At 31.7% G+C, this 16,527-nt stretch overlaps 2 protein-coding genes and 1 long non-coding RNA gene across 4 annotated transcripts; 1 reads left to right on the top strand and 2 right to left on the bottom strand.

The window, feature by feature from the left end:
* LOC109355296 lies at nt 1,942-2,120 on the bottom strand. The gene is made up of 2 exons (XR_002108646.1): nt 2,029-2,120; nt 1,942-1,995 (listed from the first exon to the last, which is right to left on the bottom strand). It is a non-coding gene; the product is annotated as an uncharacterized LOC109355296 (long non-coding RNA).
* Nucleotides 2,001-7,580, top strand: LOC109355295. 2 transcript variants are annotated; one of them, XM_019598372.1, is made up of 8 exons: nt 2,001-2,088; nt 2,714-3,819; nt 4,167-4,285; nt 5,226-6,122; nt 6,209-6,518; nt 6,759-6,924; nt 7,048-7,153; nt 7,243-7,580. In XM_019598372.1, the coding sequence occupies exons 2-8, from the start codon at nt 2,980-2,982 to the stop codon at nt 7,358-7,360; spliced, it is 2,556 nt and encodes an 851-aa protein (XP_019453917.1). In that variant the 5' UTR covers nt 2,001-2,088; nt 2,714-2,979; the 3' UTR covers nt 7,361-7,580. The 2 variants fall into 2 exon arrangements, with proteins under 2 accessions (XP_019453917.1, XP_019453916.1); XM_019598371.1 differs by having other exon boundaries at nt 4,500-6,122.
* LOC109354071 (E3 ubiquitin-protein ligase ATL6-like) lies at nt 10,041-10,878 on the bottom strand. Its single transcript, XM_019596426.1, has one exon. It carries the CDS (start codon nt 10,847-10,849, stop codon nt 10,262-10,264), a length of 588 nt encoding a protein of 195 aa, XP_019451971.1. The 5' UTR covers nt 10,850-10,878; the 3' UTR covers nt 10,041-10,261.

The following is a 16,527-nucleotide window of genomic DNA, read 5'->3' as shown; positions in this document are numbered from 1 at the left end:
AACAATACCATAAAAGAGAGGGAGAAAATTTGTTATTTTAAGAGATAAAAATATATTATATTATAAAGATGTGTCTTAGTATAGACAAAGGAGGCATCCATAATTGATTTTAACATTTTGTTAATTAGTCAAAAGAGTAATTAAAAAATATTTTTCTCATTCTATGCCTTTTGATACTTAAAGTTATGCACATAGTGTAAAAATTAGTAAATGATACGAAAATTCAATATAACTTGACTAAAATGCATATTAAAAAAATAATTAAAAAAATGAAGCAACATATGGTAAAAATATGAGCAATAAATAATGATATAATTGAAAAACAAAATATAAATCTATACTGAATTTCCAAACCATGAAAAGATTTTAAATAATATGGAATATTAAATTAAAAGATATGAAAGGAACAAATTTAGAAAAGTCTTAAAAGTTTCAATAAAATATTATTGACTCATTATTGAAAATGTTGAAAATAACATTTTCTGATTTTCAACATTTCTAGAAATGAAATTCATGTTTTCTGAAATATGAAATAAAAACAACAATATAAACATATTTTTACCCTCTTTTATGTTGAGAGATAAAAAATAAATTAAATTACAAATATGTGTGGTATTATAAAGGAGGTATACATAAATTGATTTTGACATTTTGTTGATTAGTGAAGAGAGTGATTAAAAATTATATTTCTCTCATTCCATGTCATTTGATGCTTAAGGTTATGCACATAATATAAAAAATAGTATTAAATGATATGAAAATTAAATATAACTTGACTAAAATTAATTACATTGAGTGCATATTTAAAACTTAATTAAAAAAAATGAAGCAACATATGGTGAATAGAGGACAAAAAATAAGGGTATAGTTGAAAAGCAAAATATAAATTTATAGAATAAATTACACTGACACTCCCTGAGTTTTAGTGAAATTACACAAACCACCCCTCACTTTTCTACACTTACACAAACCTCCCCTAGTTTTTATACTTTCATTGCACTGACCACTCATACATAAGAAATAAGTGTAATCTTTTAAACAAAAAATGTGATAAATGCAATTAAGTTAAACAAAACATGATATATTGTGTAGACAAGTCTAAATAATATACAAATCAATGTATCTTTATTATTTTTTGTTACAAAGTGCATCAACAATTCTAAAAAAATATTGTTTAAATCGCTCTTATAATATAGTGTAACGAACCAAAAATAATAAAGAAATATTGACTCATATATTATTTGGACGTGTCTCTGCAATATATCATGTTTTGTTTAACTTAATTGCATTTACCACATTTTTTGTTTAAAAGATTACACTTATTTCTTATGTAGGGGTGATCATTGTAATGAAAGTTAAAAAACTAGGGGAGGTTTATATAGATGTAGAAAAGTGAGGGGTGGTTTGTGTAATTTCACTAAAACTCAGGGAGTGTCAGTGTAATTTACTCTATAATTTTATATTAAATTTCTAAAACATAAAAAGAATTCAAATAATATAGAAAAATTAAATGATTAAAAGATATGAAACCAACAATTAAAAAGGTCTTAAAAATTTCAATAAAATATCATTAATTCATTATTGAAAATGTTGGAAATGTCATTTTTTTTATTTTTAAAATTTCTGGAAATAAAATTCATATTTTCTGAAATATAAAATGAAAACAATAATAATATTTTCATTATCTTTTCTTATTACATTCAAAATAAACCCTAGAGCATTCTCTATTACGGTCAGTTTCCTTAAAATGGACAGTGTTATTCAAAATTCAACTTATAAACGACGTCGTGTTGGTTGGCGCTATTCAAATCACAGAATGATAATAACCACTTATATTCGTTAGTGTCACGGCACACAGTTTTCTTTCTTTCCATACACAAGTCCTTGACATCGAATGACGTGTCAACCTTTTATTATTTCTAAATTGCCGCTCTTCTCTCCCTCTCTCTATTATTCTTCCATTTTCGTTGACATTATACTCTCTCTCTCCCACTTCTACCAAAAAAATACTCTCTCTCTCTCTCCCACTCGTAATTCTGAGGTTTCTTTTCCTTTACTTCTAAACCAAAATCATCATAATTTTCACTGGTACATTTCTTTCCCATTCTTCACTCCATTCTCTTCTATCTTACTATTCAATCCTCCACTTAAATGTTCTCTTTCACCTTCAAGTAATTGAGTTAAATTATTTTTCTACATTTTTTACCATAAGAAATGTAGTGGCAACTCTAAGAAAGTCGCGCGGCTGAAATTTGGGGCACGATACCTTGCTTTCTTATTTCATTCTTTTTTATTTTTTGTGTTTTTCTATCTGAATTTGGACAATTTTTGCCATATGGATTTGAATTCGGTTACGTTTTTTCTTCTTTTTCTTGGTTTCTGTTTCTGTGTGAAATGGTGAGAAATGGATTTTCGAATTTCTTGTCTCGTGGAGTTGAAGTAAGGAACTCCAGTGCCTCGAGCCGAATTGGATTGTGGAATCCGAGGTTCACGAAATTGAAAAAAAAACTGTGATTTTTCAGTTCTAGGCATTTTAACGTAGCTATTAATTTCGCCACTCTCTGATATTATTACAAATATGCGTGTGGCTGATATTGAAATGCTTTGTGACCTCTCGTTGAAGGTTTTCTTATTTTCATGCTTATTTTTCAATTGTGAATTAACGTTTGCATTGATTGATGTGGTTTACTTTTCCTTTTATTTTTGCGTGCAGGCTGAGGTATAACTAGCTGTAATACCTTCAATTGGAAAATTCCAAGTTCATAATTCGTCCTCTTGATGAGGCTATTAATGGTGATGATGGTTGCAAGGAGAGTAATGCCTTTGACAAATGTGATGAATGTTGAATTTTTGAAATTATAGAAAAGAGCTATTAGTAACTTCCTTTTTTTTCTTGGATGTTATCTAATGTCAATTTTAGTGTATTTGAATCAGTTGGGTTGAAGATATCTCTTTTGTTGGTAGAAAAGTAAGTTAGAAATGGCGATTGCGAGTCTACACAATGTGTCTGTACTTGATTCTTCTTTCCTCAGGGAATCCCATTCTCAGCCATCTAGAAGGCGAGGAGATGGAAGGTTAGGAAGCACCCGAGCATCATCGCTCTTGCGGATGTGGCGAGAGATTGAGGATGAACACCTGGCGAGACAATTTCAAGGAAGGCCTGGTGAAGTATTACTTGAGCAAAGGAGTGATGGGTTGATTGATGACCTTTCACATGCAGGTACACCACATAGCAATGAGAGTGGGCGAGCACATTTGCTAGAAGAGGCAGTTTTGGCTGCTAATGAGTCTGAAATATGGGCACAGTCACAAAGTCAGAATGTACCCCATGATGATCAAGAGGATTTAAACAATTCTAGCTGCGAAAACTTTTATGATTTGGGAGAAATTGAAAGGGAAAGAGTGAGGCGGATTTTCAGGGAATGGATGAATAGTGGTGCTAGGGAGCATGGGTTGAACATTTCCCGAAGAAATAACAATCCCAGGGGAGAATGGCTTGGTCAAACTGAGCAGGAAAGGGTGAGAGTCATAAGGGAGTGGGTACAAATGAGTAGCCAGCAGAGTGATGGTTCTTCTGGAGATTATAGGGAAGAACAATATGCTGAAATTGATACACAAATTGAACGTGTTCGTGACGGATTTGTTCTTAACCAGAGTGAGGGCCAAACACAGCATACCCGGAGAGGTATTCGTAAATTACGTGGTCGACAGGTTATGCTTGATATGCTTAAGAAGTCTGAGAGGGAAAGGCAAAGAGAAATTCAGGAGTTGCTGGACCATCAGCCTGTATCTCATTTTCCCCATCGTAATCGTATACAGGTTTGTTACTATCAGCTGGCTAAAATGAATTATCAGTTGAGTCAGAAAGTACTTTTAACTGAGCACTTTGATTTTATGCTGGTTTTCAAGGTAAAATTAAAGTGGGATTATATCATTGTAGGCTTCGCAAACTTATGTTTACAATCCAAAAGTAGAATCTGATATTGGGTATTGAATAACAAACTTCTAGTATAAGAAGTAATCTGAAATATGACTAAATTTGGACAGAAATATGACTAAATTTGGACAAAAATATGACAAATGCTTACAAAATTTAAAATTTAGCACATGATTTAAATCCTGAACCTTGTGCACAATTTGATGAATGTTTGTTAAAATGTTTCCAGGCATTGCTCAGAGGAAGGTTCTTGAGAAATAATAGATGTGGTGACATTAACAGGTCCGCTTCCATCGCACAAAGTGAATTAGGCTTACTGAGGCAAAGACAAAGTGTATCAGGCCTACGGTATGTTTTCTTTTATATCATTAAGTTGATGAGAAGTGAGAACCCTGACTAATTATTTTTATCTGTATTGTTTTAGACCCCCCAGACTTAATTGGCTGTTGTTCTGAATACATTGGAGGTTATGATCTTATATGTTGCCACTTCATTTTTGTTTTGTTTCATGTATTTGCTTTTTGCTAAATTGCCAGTGACAATTTACATGTCTTCTGAACAGGAAGGGATTCTTCTTTAGAAAGGACAATACTGATTGCAATCAAGCAAAAAACAACCTATCTGATACCCCATCTAACAGTGACACTGATTTTAATAGAAGTGAACAAACAGGAGCCAGCAGTTCACATCTGGTCCCAACTGTACATTCTGAACCTAATTATAGAGGAACTAATGGACTTCACATATCAAGTGACCGGAATTGTTTGCAAGGAGTCACATTTGAAAATTTAGATACACAAGACTATACTCTTCACGCAAAAGATCAGTTGCAGTGTACGCAAATTGATTCGCTGGATTCACAATCATTACCATGTGTCATTGTCAAAAGAAGAGACAGCACCAGGAAAAATGTTGATGTGAACAGGAAGAGATTCTTCTCTAGAAAGTACAACACTGATTGCAATCAACAAAGAAACAACCTATCTGATACCCCGTCTAACAGTGATACTGATTTTAATACAAGTGAACAAACAGGAGCCAGCACTTCACATCTGGTCCCAACTGAACATTCTGAACGTAATTACAGAGGAAGTGATGAACTTCACATATCAGGTGACCGAAATTATTTCCAAGGAGTCACATTTGAAAATTTAGATACGCAAGACTCTACTCTTCATGCAAAAGATCAGTTGCAGTGTACTCAAATTGATTCATTAGATTCACAACCATCACCATGTGTTGTTGTCGAAAGAAGAGACAGCACCGGGCAAAATGTTGATGTGAACAGAGAGGGATTCTTCTCTAGAAAGGACAATACTGATTGCAATCAAGCAACAAACAACCTATCAGTTACCCCATCTAGTAGTGCTACCAATTTTAATACAATTGAACAAACAGGAGCCAGCAGTTCACATCTGGTCCCAACTGTACAATCTGAACCTAATTTGAGAGGAAGTGATGGACATCACATAGCAGGTGACTGGAATTGCATGCAAGGAGTCACATTTGAAAATTTAGATACACAAATATCTACTCTTCATGCAGGAGATCAGTTGCAGTGTACGGAAATTGATTCACTAGATTCGCAACCATCACCATGTCTTGTTGTTGGAAGAAGAGACAACACCGGGCAAAATGTTGATGTGATGCCAACCATGGCTACTTCTAACGAACTTACCCAAGAAAGTTTGCAAATCGAAGATTCAGAGAATAGTGATCTGCTGGAATTCTACGAGGCTTCTAACGAGCAATCTGAGCTGGGTGATATAAATAATGGTGAAAACAATCATATGGACGGCAATATTGTTGATGATATGAATTGGAGTGAATCCAATGCACTGCAAGGAGATGAATTGGAAGAAGTTATTGACAGCGAAGGAAGTGACTGGCATCAGAGTAACGCCTATTGGAGCAATATCACTGAGGAAAATGTGGATGATAATCATCTCAGTAGTACAGCCAGCGAGTGGCATGAAAACAGTTTGAGAAATGAAGATGGAGATAACTCTCGTCTGCCAGAAGCTCCTGAAGTGTGGCAAGAAGATGGTAGCTTCCAAGAGGCTGTGGAAAATTGGTTGGGAGGACCTTCTGATCATGAAGGTGCTCCTGTTCGTAGAATTCCTGAACTTTATTTTCCCGATGATGACAATGTGTACAGTGGTGAACTTAGGGAACTGCTTAGTAGGTATGTAAATATAGTGGAGATTTTCTGCATTTATCTTTTTAAAATGGAAAATATAACCTAGAATTTTTGTCATGTTCATCTCACAGAAGAAGTGTCTCTAACCTTCTCCATAGCAGTTTCCGTGAGAGTCTTGACCAGTTGATACAATCATATGTTGAACGGCAAGGTAATGCTCTTGATGAGTTGGAGCTGCAAGAAACAACCCTTTCTTCTGCCTCAGTAGAAGAGGAACTTGAACAACAGAGTAGGGATCAGATTGTTGGTGAGGAGGGTATTGTTAATAGTCCACTTGACCTACCCTCTTTACCGATACCTCCTCCTTTGCCTCATTGGGACCAACATCATCATCGTGACAATTGGTCACAGAATGACGTAAATAATCAGCTTCTAGGCATGGTGGGTTCATTTTCCTCGATGACTTTTGTTTCATATGCTTTAATCAGCAGCAATGTGATTTCTCCGTGGCACTGGCGTCAAATCATTTTTTCTATTAATGAAGGTTATATAGTTTATTTACATGTCAGATGATTTTAAATTGCAACTATCTGTAGGTACTAAATAATTGAAAGTTATGGGGCGTAACTGCTTCTCCTTGTGCAGTTATACTAATAAATTTCTGATTTACATTTTGTGAAGGATTGGGAGGTTATTAATGACTTGAGACTTGACATGGCTAGAATGCAGCAAAGGATGAATACTATGCAGAAAATGCTGGAGACCTGTATGGATATGCAGCTGGAGTTGCAGCGCTCAATTAGACAAGAAGTTTCTGCAGCCCTAAATCGCTCAGCTGGCTCATCAGGTTCATAATTTCTTTTGTCCCTTCACTATTAAAACCTTTCAACGTGCCTTGTCTTGTTATTTTAGAAGAGGAATGTTTTTGCTCTATGAATAACTCTAAGAAAATCAATTTAATTAATCCCAGGAACAAATGTCTTTGAGACACCGTATGATGAATCTAAATTGGAATGTGTGAGAAAAGGGCTTTGTTGTATATGCTGCGAAAGCAGTATTGATTCATTGTTGTACAGGTACTTTCATTACGAGTTGGACGCATCTTAGTGACTTTTCACCTGATTATAATCACTTAAAATACTATTGTATGTTTTCTAATCTGCAGATGTGGGCACTTGTGTACATGTTCAAATTGTGCCAACGAGTTGTTAGAAAGTCGATGGAAGTGCCCAATGTGTCAAGAGCCTGTGGTGGAGGTGATACGCACATATTCTTTACTGTAAAATTGATAGAATGATAGTAAAAAAAGGTCACACATTCTAACAAAATACAGGATTCTAACCACTCCCATTTATCCAATGGAAGTTTACAGGCACTCTTTCTTCGTTTATGTTTCTTATCGTGGTTATTGTATTTATATGTGGAATGCACCAACAGAACACATGATGGCATTTTTTGGGGCCATTATTCTGATATGAATAAAAGTGATATGTTGTTTTTACAGTTTCTATTTGTTCCTTTAGTTTGATTTAGGGGGTGGAGAGATTCCTTCCCTTTGATTCTAGGTGTCTGCATTGTTGTTTAAGACATAATTGTGAAATGGTGTGTCTCTGCATTCTTAGTACCTTGTTACTCTTAAAGTGTCATGCTCATGTGTGAATTGTACCCTAAACTTATCAAATCAGATTGGTTTGGCTCTTAAAAGTTATCTGTACCAATATCGGCATCCTTTATAATTTGCACCCAACGTTTTCACTTTTATTAATCCACGTAACTAGTTCCATAAACCAAATTTGTAAAATATCCCCGAAAAAAGGTGGTAAAATATGATTCTCAATTCGTTTCATTTCGTAATATTTCAACCCTTAAATAGTTTGCTACCTGTTATATTAAAAAAATAATGATGAACGAAAATTATGTCTCATTGGAAAGTTTATAAATTTAAGGTTTATTATTGTGATGAACAACCAAGAAAGCGAATATTGTTAAAGACTTTTAACAAGGTCCAATATGGCAAGAAATAAATAATACATAAAAAAGTAAGCTTATAAAAATTCACTGAAACTTTATAAATTCTGTCTTACAACAAAAGGAGAAGAGGGAATGTAATACTAGGTAGATTTTGCTTTTTGGAGATTGGTTGGTCTTATTTACTTTTGGATTAGTTTATTCATTTTCTCCCGTTAGATTGTGATAGATAAGAGAGAGAAATATAAGTGTGCTGATATATAAATAATAATATTGTCGTTAATAAAATTATACAAATGCTACTAACATTTTCTTAAAAAAAAACAAGTAAAGAACAAAGAGAGAATTGTTAGATGGAGAAGAACAGACAAAAAATAATTATTGGCAATTAGTGAAATAAAAGTGTGTTGTCAACTTGTCATAATTACATGTTGGTACGTTGAAGCTGAATTTAACCTGTAACATCAACTACCCAACGTTGTACGCAACAATACAGTGTCTCTGGAATCAATACACCTTGTCACCTTCTACCCCCGTCCCTCAGTGACCCCACATCTACTGAACGCAACTCCGGAAAAATGATTTAAATAAAGTTTTAAAAATCATGGTTATAAATATAGTAGCTGGTTATTATTTTTACATTTAGTTTAAGAATAAAAATGCAATTACAAATATAAATAAAATGATATAATTATTATTTATTTTGTTTTTTATATAACTTAATAATGGAGAATAGTATAATTTAGTAACTCCACCCTAACTGATAAATCGGTGAATTGATCTCATTGATAGGATATGATAATGACGTTAGATATTAAATTAAATTGGAGAAAATTACCACAAAAAAAAGTATTAGTTAAATCATATCATGATTAAAATTAGTCTGGGTAAAAAAAAATTCATTAATTGAATCAAATTTTGTAAATAATATTATTTATAAAAGAAATTCGTTAATTGAATCAAATAATAATATTATTAAATTTATTAGAAAATATATAACTTCATCTTTGTATACCTGAACCATTGTATTACTTCAGTACTTTGTATGATAGTATTCCCCCCCCCCCTCAAAATGATGACGGAATTATCAAGGAGTATGATGAGAAAATAATCCGGTTATTTCTTAAAAATATAATACATCCTCTAGATACTAAAATAAGAGAATTAAGTATGAGAAAAACACTAAACAATACAAACATTTTACAACGAAACTGAACTCGAAGTTACATGTATAGTGTAGTCAAACTATACTATTACACATTTAATACATGTTTCAAAATATTTCAGAACTAGTGTAGTTTTTAGGGAAGTCGTGGATGAGATCCACGAGTTTGGGAAAGTTATGGATCACGAGTGCGACTTCTCTGACATATTCTCTTTCCTACATGGAAGTCGTGTTTCCCATCCACGACTTTCATTTTTTTAGAAGTCGTGTACCCCAAACACGATTTCCATTGTATACTAGTAATAAAAATACTATGTAGTGTAGTGGTTCTTAGTTTTTATGGGAACCTAGAGCTCTATGGTTCAACATTCACCCATGGCTTATTTTTATTTTTTATAACTTTGACATATATTATTTATACAAGGACTATGATACATTATTGTTATATTGCATTATATTAATTACTGAATTTTGTACATTTTTAACCATGGACCTCTAGGTTACCGTATAATCCAAGAACCACTAGGCTGAAGCATATTTCTATTATTTATATACAATGAAGATCGTGTTTAGGGTACACGGCTTCTATTGTGGATGGGAAACACAACTTTCATGGAGGAGAGAATATGTCAGGGAAGTTGCATTCCTGATCCACGACTTCCCTAAAATCGTGGATCTCATCCACGACTTCCCTAAAAAATACACTACTTCCATAAATATTTTGAAGCATATACTAAACGTGTGATAGTGTAGTTTGACTACATTATCCACGTAATTTTTTTAGATCTAGCCTAGGCAGAACAAAGAGCAAGGGAAATGAATTCTCTATTTACTAATACTTTTACATTATCCAATTCCTAAAAATAACAGTTGTTAGGAGAAATAGTTATACATATTTGAGAGTGATTAATTTCTTACTGCAAAAAGTGAATATACTATTATTATTAGTACCAAAAAAATACTGACTTCCTTTGTTGAGTTTCTAAAACAAATAAAACTGACATTATACCACTTACGTGTTTAACACCTCCATCTTCCTTCTTTTTCCGCATCATTCTGTTCCAACTCCATTTTCATCTGCCACTTTCACTTCGCTGAACTTATTGCACCTGCAAACGGGACACGTCACGTGCTTATCGAGCCACGTGTCAATACAATGAGGGTGAAACACGTGCTTGCAGCACAGAATCATCTTCACATTCTCACCTTCCCTGAACTCCTCCAAACATATCACACAATCCTCCACTTGCTGCGCCGGAATAGTAATGGAGGCGGTGGGGACCACGCGCTCATTGCGTGGAGGATGATGAGACAATGAATGATCTCGACGCATGTACAAGATGAAGAAGGTGAGGAATAAAAGGAATGATAAGATGATAATGAGGTAATAGGCAACGCCGAAATTGAAAATTGGACGAGGTGGAAGTTGCGAAGCACTTCCGTTGGCGGCGGCGGCGGTGGTGGTGGTGGTGGGTGGTTCAATGTCAGGGGTTATGGATGTGGAGTAGGAGTAGTAGTAAGGTAAATCCTCGTTTAGTAACAGAATTCTGCGGTTGTAGTACAATTCCATGTTTCTTTTGTTTTCTGAGGATATCAGAGATAGTGTGTTTATGGGTTCTGGTTGAAAAATCAGAATCATATTTAATGGGGTTGTGGCTTTTTATTATAATAATAACAAGATATAAATATTTTATTTTAAAAGAATGAAGTGAATAAATACAACTATTTTTGTTATTGTGGACCTTTGAAATAAGACGCAAATGTTGCACAACATAAAATTCAAAGGAAAATAGACGTATCATTGTTATGTCAATGTCGGCGATTGAAATAGTTTGAAAACTAATGGAAGGATAAATATTTTTAATAAAACAAATAGGTAATAAATAGTTACTGGAGAAGTGGGGATGGTTGGGACTAATTGTGTAATGGAGGTAATGTATCATTTGATGTCCCTATTTGATCTATCAATCCAATTAAAAGATATAAACTAACATTTTTATATTAGTTGTTAGAATTTGATTCGCTGGGAATATAAATATATAATTTTTAGATATAATCTTTGTTCCTAATTGTAAAGCCATGTGACTCTAAATTTAGAAATGAAGATCGCTTCAAATTCACATAAATGAAATAAGTTTGAATTGTATTGGATTTATTTTTAAAAACAATGGGTTTGGTTAGTTTTTTGTTCCAATTTCAGGATTTACACCAATCCAAACGGAACTGAAGCCATATGGCAAAGCTATTGCTTTGTTTGGTTGAAGGGGATAACTAAGAGAGAAGAGATTGGTGAGAAAGAGAGAGGAAAATAAAAAATGTGATAATTATAATAGATTTTTGTATTATTTAATATAAGAGAAAAAGAAGATAAAGACAAAAGAAAGAGATAGAAATAAATTGATGAATGACAAAAATATTCAGAGAGATTATAAAGAAGTGTTTTATTACTAGTTTAATAATTAAGAATTATAATGTAAATAAACGATAAAATGTTTTTTCAAAATAATATATTTATTTTAAATTAAATATTATAATGCAAAATATTAAGACTTGCATATTGAAATGCAATTGTCACTACATTTTCCCATGAAATCAATTAATTAAAATATGAGAAGTGATGAATATTTTTACAATTGTCAATACTTCTTCTCCTATCTACATTCTTTATATAAGGAGAGAATGATTTTAGGCATGAGTCCCATAAAATTTTATTACCTCTTTCCTATTTTTTCACATGTAAATTAAATGGGAGGAAAATATTATTGCTCTTTTTGGTATAAGCCAAGAAAATGGAGAAAGACAAATATGAAAAGAAAGATGTGAGAAATATAATAAATTTTTATATTGTTTGGTACAAGAGAAAAAAGAAATAAGAAGAAGAGAAATATGTATTTGTTTTTCTATTTCGTTTGTTTGCTACAATAAAAAATGAGAAGAGAGAAATTGTATTATTTTCTAAATGTCAAAAATATAATTCAAATAAATACGAGTTTATAAAATTATATTTTTATTAGTGAGTAAAAAACTAATATATTTAAATATTATGATATATATTATTTTAATTTTTAATTACTAATAAATAAATATAATAATGATTATTATAAAAAAAAAGTAATAAGAATATTATTGATATTTTATATACAATTACTCATTCCTCTCACGTTTTTCTCTTAAGTGAAAATAATAAATTTTTATAGGACGCATACACTTTTCTATCTATTCTCAGTTAAAGAACAGAAATTTCCTATTTCACATCTAAATCTTCCCTTCCAAAGGCTATGTGTTTAATACTTGAAGTGTAAACATTTGTTGTTATTTTTTACTACTGTTTGAGCACTGTTTTCTTGCTTCTATTTTGGTGTTTATGAACACGTTTTTGCTATTGTTTTAGTGTTATTGGACATTTATTTTAGTGTTTTTTGTGGTTGTTGGATACCGTTTTTTGTTTTTTTATTAGGAAGTATACTTAACATTTTAAAGTGTAATGAGTTTTGAAATGAATGTTTAATGTTAATTTTTAATAAATAAAAACTAATATAAATTAAGTCGAAATTGTACATAATATTTGGATGAGATTATATCAAACATCTTAATATAAATAAATGAAACTGAACCATACCATAAATTAGTTATGAGTTTAAATCAAATGATTTTTTTGTTGCTGAAAAGTCAATCCAAACCAGCCACAAAAACCATACTATGGAGTTTACGGGAATGTTGTTTGATCAAAATGGAATATGAATCATAATCAACCCCCTTTCTCATCTTCATAGGAAACTATACCAAAAGGATAAGACTTAATTAGAGTATATTTTTTCTTTTACAATTTTCTAGTCTCTAGAAGCTTCTACAGTGTGCTATAAACATGGATTTTCCACTAGTTGCTAAGAGCCATACTTGCTAGACTAACAATCATACAAGAAATTAGATCGTTAGCCATAGAATTATATGTATTAACCAAATAAGAGTGATTCTAACAAAAAAATCTCCAGTACATCATAAACAATAAATAAGAAACTACAGAACTGTACTTAAGTATAGGAAAACATTTACTACTTGAAATAACTAATTGTTTATTTAACAACTAGGTTAAAAATCAACTTCTGTTCATTTTATTTCTTTACAACGATGATCTCAGGTTAATCTATTTCTACTAATGCACGTACACAGATGATGGTTCAAATACAACAATACTAAATGGAATGCATTTCCAGTGGAAGAATAACAAGATGGTGGGAATTGACTTGCAACGAGGTTCTTCAAACGTTGTACAACAATTTATTTTAATTTTTTTTTATATATTGTCATTGTTTATATTTTATTATCATTTACTCTTAAATAAAAGAGGAATATAAATAGATAATGGATGACATATTCACTATTTATAAATTTTTACACTTATAATATATAAACAAGGACGAACTAACTCAGAGCTCGCACGTTGAAACGGGCCATGATTTATATTTTATAAACGAGTCACTTTGGATTTTAATTGAACGAGCCTATTCAAAGGGAAAAGAAAAAATACTCTATTGAACCCAAAATTTAAAAACATGATCTTTTCAGCTGAGTAGCTCTAAACATCCAAATAACAATACATTGGGCCTAAGCCAGCCTTTAGCGGATTTTCTTCGTAAGCCCCATGATGGGGCATGGCCCACTATGATAATAGCATAATGTTTATAATAGGTAAATATTACTCACAAGCCACATAATTGATAGAGAAAAAGATGAATATAGTATAAGAATTTTTTTATACTGTCATTGTATCATTCACCATTCATTTTCAATCATCATTCCCTTCTCAAAAAAGTATCCCAAATGAAGGATCGATGATACACTGACTGTATGTATATCTTTACACTGTCAGTGTATAAATATTACATTCTAATTCGTAAGAAGTTTGATTTTTTAAGGTAAGTTCGATAGCTTTGATAATTTAATTTTTAAGTCTATGAAGAATTAGTTTCGGACTCGGCTAGGGTACAACTTCAATGGACATAAGAAAATCAAAATATTGACCAATAATTTGAGAGAAGGGACATGATTATTTGCTTTTGATTAAGTGAAAACCAACAAATTTGTAACTTAGTTTATGAAATATTCTCTATTTAACATTCATTACCAACTTTAATTGTGTGTATCTGTATTAACTTTAGTTGTGTGGTTTTCATTCATCTTATTTAATTGGAAGTTTGCAATGCAATTAGGGGAATCCTCCATCTTTTGTGTCCACCAAAGAATATTTTAGACCTGATATATAAATATCAACTTGTTACAATCTTTTATTTAATTATTGTTAAAAACTTAGGCCCCAAGAATGGTATGTTGGTGTGATATAGGTCAAAATTTAAGGTTTGGTTTAACAGGTCTGACTTGGTTTATAAGCCTACTTAAAAGCTTATTATCAGTAAAAAGTTTTCAAAGGAACTTTCATGTCAAATATGATAAACTAAACTTACATCAATAAGTATGACAATAAACCTATATCAATAAATAATTCAATAGACCTTTAACTATAAATAGGTCATTAGGTCTTCACATGAAAAATACAAACATATAAATGGCATCATATCCTTAAATTATGTGATAAAAAATTGAATCAAACGCAAATGAGAATGACTTCAAATTAACTACCATAAAAAAATCATAATGGCCTTAAAAATAACTTATTTTTTATTTATACATATTTCAACATTAAGTAGGTTTATTCGATAGGTCAAATATACTTTTTTAAGTTCGAGTTGACATTTTTAAAATACCTTACTATGGTCTTTTCATCAAAGCAGTCAAGCTGAGCTAGACTTTGAAGAACACAATTATCTACTAAGTAGAGAAAGGTTTTTTTTGATTATGTGGTCCTCATTTTAGATTGGTTAATATTTATGAAATAAAAATGTAAAAACTAATAGTATTATTTTGGTATACTAAACTAATTTAATTGAATAAATTTAATCTCACCACATTAGTTTAAGGTCCTATTTGCAATGGCCACCTCCCATATAAGAACAAACAAGTAAAAAACATGTTTATGATTTCATAAATTGTTTAGTTTTGGGTCTATGAGGTGATTATAGACTCCGGCCACCCATTTTATATAATGAATTAATGTGTACATTGAACACAGAAAATGAATTAGGCTTGAAACCCACGATAAAAATTAGAGAAAGGCTTAATAGTTATTACACATATAATCATGGGTTATGGGAGAGTAAATGAATATATTTGCTGTATTACATAAGTGTGTTAATTTATTGTCCTAATTTCTGATTAATTGAAAAAAATTTAAATTAAAAATTTAATAATTGATATGATTATAATGAAGTAAAATCGTTCTTTTATCTTGCTGCTCGTGGGTGTGTTGTCTTGGTCCCCAAGGATGGGAATGCGTTACAGCATGAACGTGATTCCTATAAGACATAAACATAAAGTTACATGTAATCAAAATTAAGTAGAGCAGGTTTTCTCTCACTCACTCGCTCTCTCTGTTGCTTTCTTGTTTCGTTTCCTTTAGTTGCTTTCCAAGTTTAGTTTTTGTAGCAAAATAAATATATAAATAAATATAATCATCCAAGTCCAAACCAAATATTGGACTCAGGTGCATGGTGATGGTATATTTTCTTCCTCTTTCTAACATTTCCCCAACTTTGAATAAGCTGTGATTATCTAAAGCAAAAGTTGAGAGGTGAAAATGTGGTAGAGAATAGAGTAAATGAGATAAACTATTGTGCTTGAAAAACGAAGAAAAAATTATTGTAAGGAATAGTCATCGAAAGTATGACATTCAAGTGAGCACATTGCTTATAACCCATCATGAAAAGGGAGGTGGAGAATAAAGTAATTGAGATAAACTATTGTACTTGAAAGACGAAGAATATTTTCTTTAAGACAATTTTTGCCCTCACCATTTGCTATATCAAGCACAACAAATTATAAATTAAACTGCCAATAATTTCACTTCTAAGAGTTATATGAATTTATCAGAGGAAAAAAAGAAAATACCAGTGGAGCTAGAAAGAAACTATTAACAATTGAAGTCATCAACTGATGTCTGTTCAATGAATAAAAACATTCAATGATGAAAAAACACATACATATATGTTCAGAGAACCAGTGCAAATATTCACATTTTTTCTCACTTGTTTTGCAACTATTGCCAAAATATTGTTTTCAGAATATATGCTTGGGGTGAAGGCATTAAGATGAAAAATTCGTACGGTTATGAGTGGTCTGAGTTAACTAGGTTCGATGATTCCACGGTGAATGAATTTTGATATGAATAAAAACAATCAAATATGCGTTTTTTTATAACTAACA

Source organism: Lupinus angustifolius, chromosome LG08, assembly GCF_001865875.1.
Source record: "Lupinus angustifolius cultivar Tanjil chromosome LG08, LupAngTanjil_v1.0, whole genome shotgun sequence".
In the NCBI taxonomy this organism is placed as follows: domain Eukaryota; kingdom Viridiplantae; phylum Streptophyta; class Magnoliopsida; order Fabales; family Fabaceae; genus Lupinus; species Lupinus angustifolius.
Note: the sequence above shows the minus strand (reverse complement) of the source record. Positions and strands in the feature narration are given on the sequence as shown.

Excerpts from the sequence above, each read along its gene's own strand:
- LOC109355295 (XM_019598371.1), top strand. The coding sequence starts at position 2,980 with ATGGCGATTGCGAGTCTACACAATGTGTCTGTACTTGATTCTTCTTTC. Across the intron at positions 3,820-4,166 it reads CCCATCGTAATCGTATACAG|GCATTGCTCAGAGGAAGGTT; the intron begins GTTTGTTACTAT and ends AAATGTTTCCAG. Across the intron at positions 6,519-6,758 it reads ATAATCAGCTTCTAGGCATG|GATTGGGAGGTTATTAATGA; the intron begins GTGGGTTCATTT and ends CATTTTGTGAAG.
- LOC109354071 (XM_019596426.1), bottom strand. The coding sequence starts at position 10,849 with ATGATTCTGATTTTTCAACCAGAACCCATAAACACACTATCTCTGATA.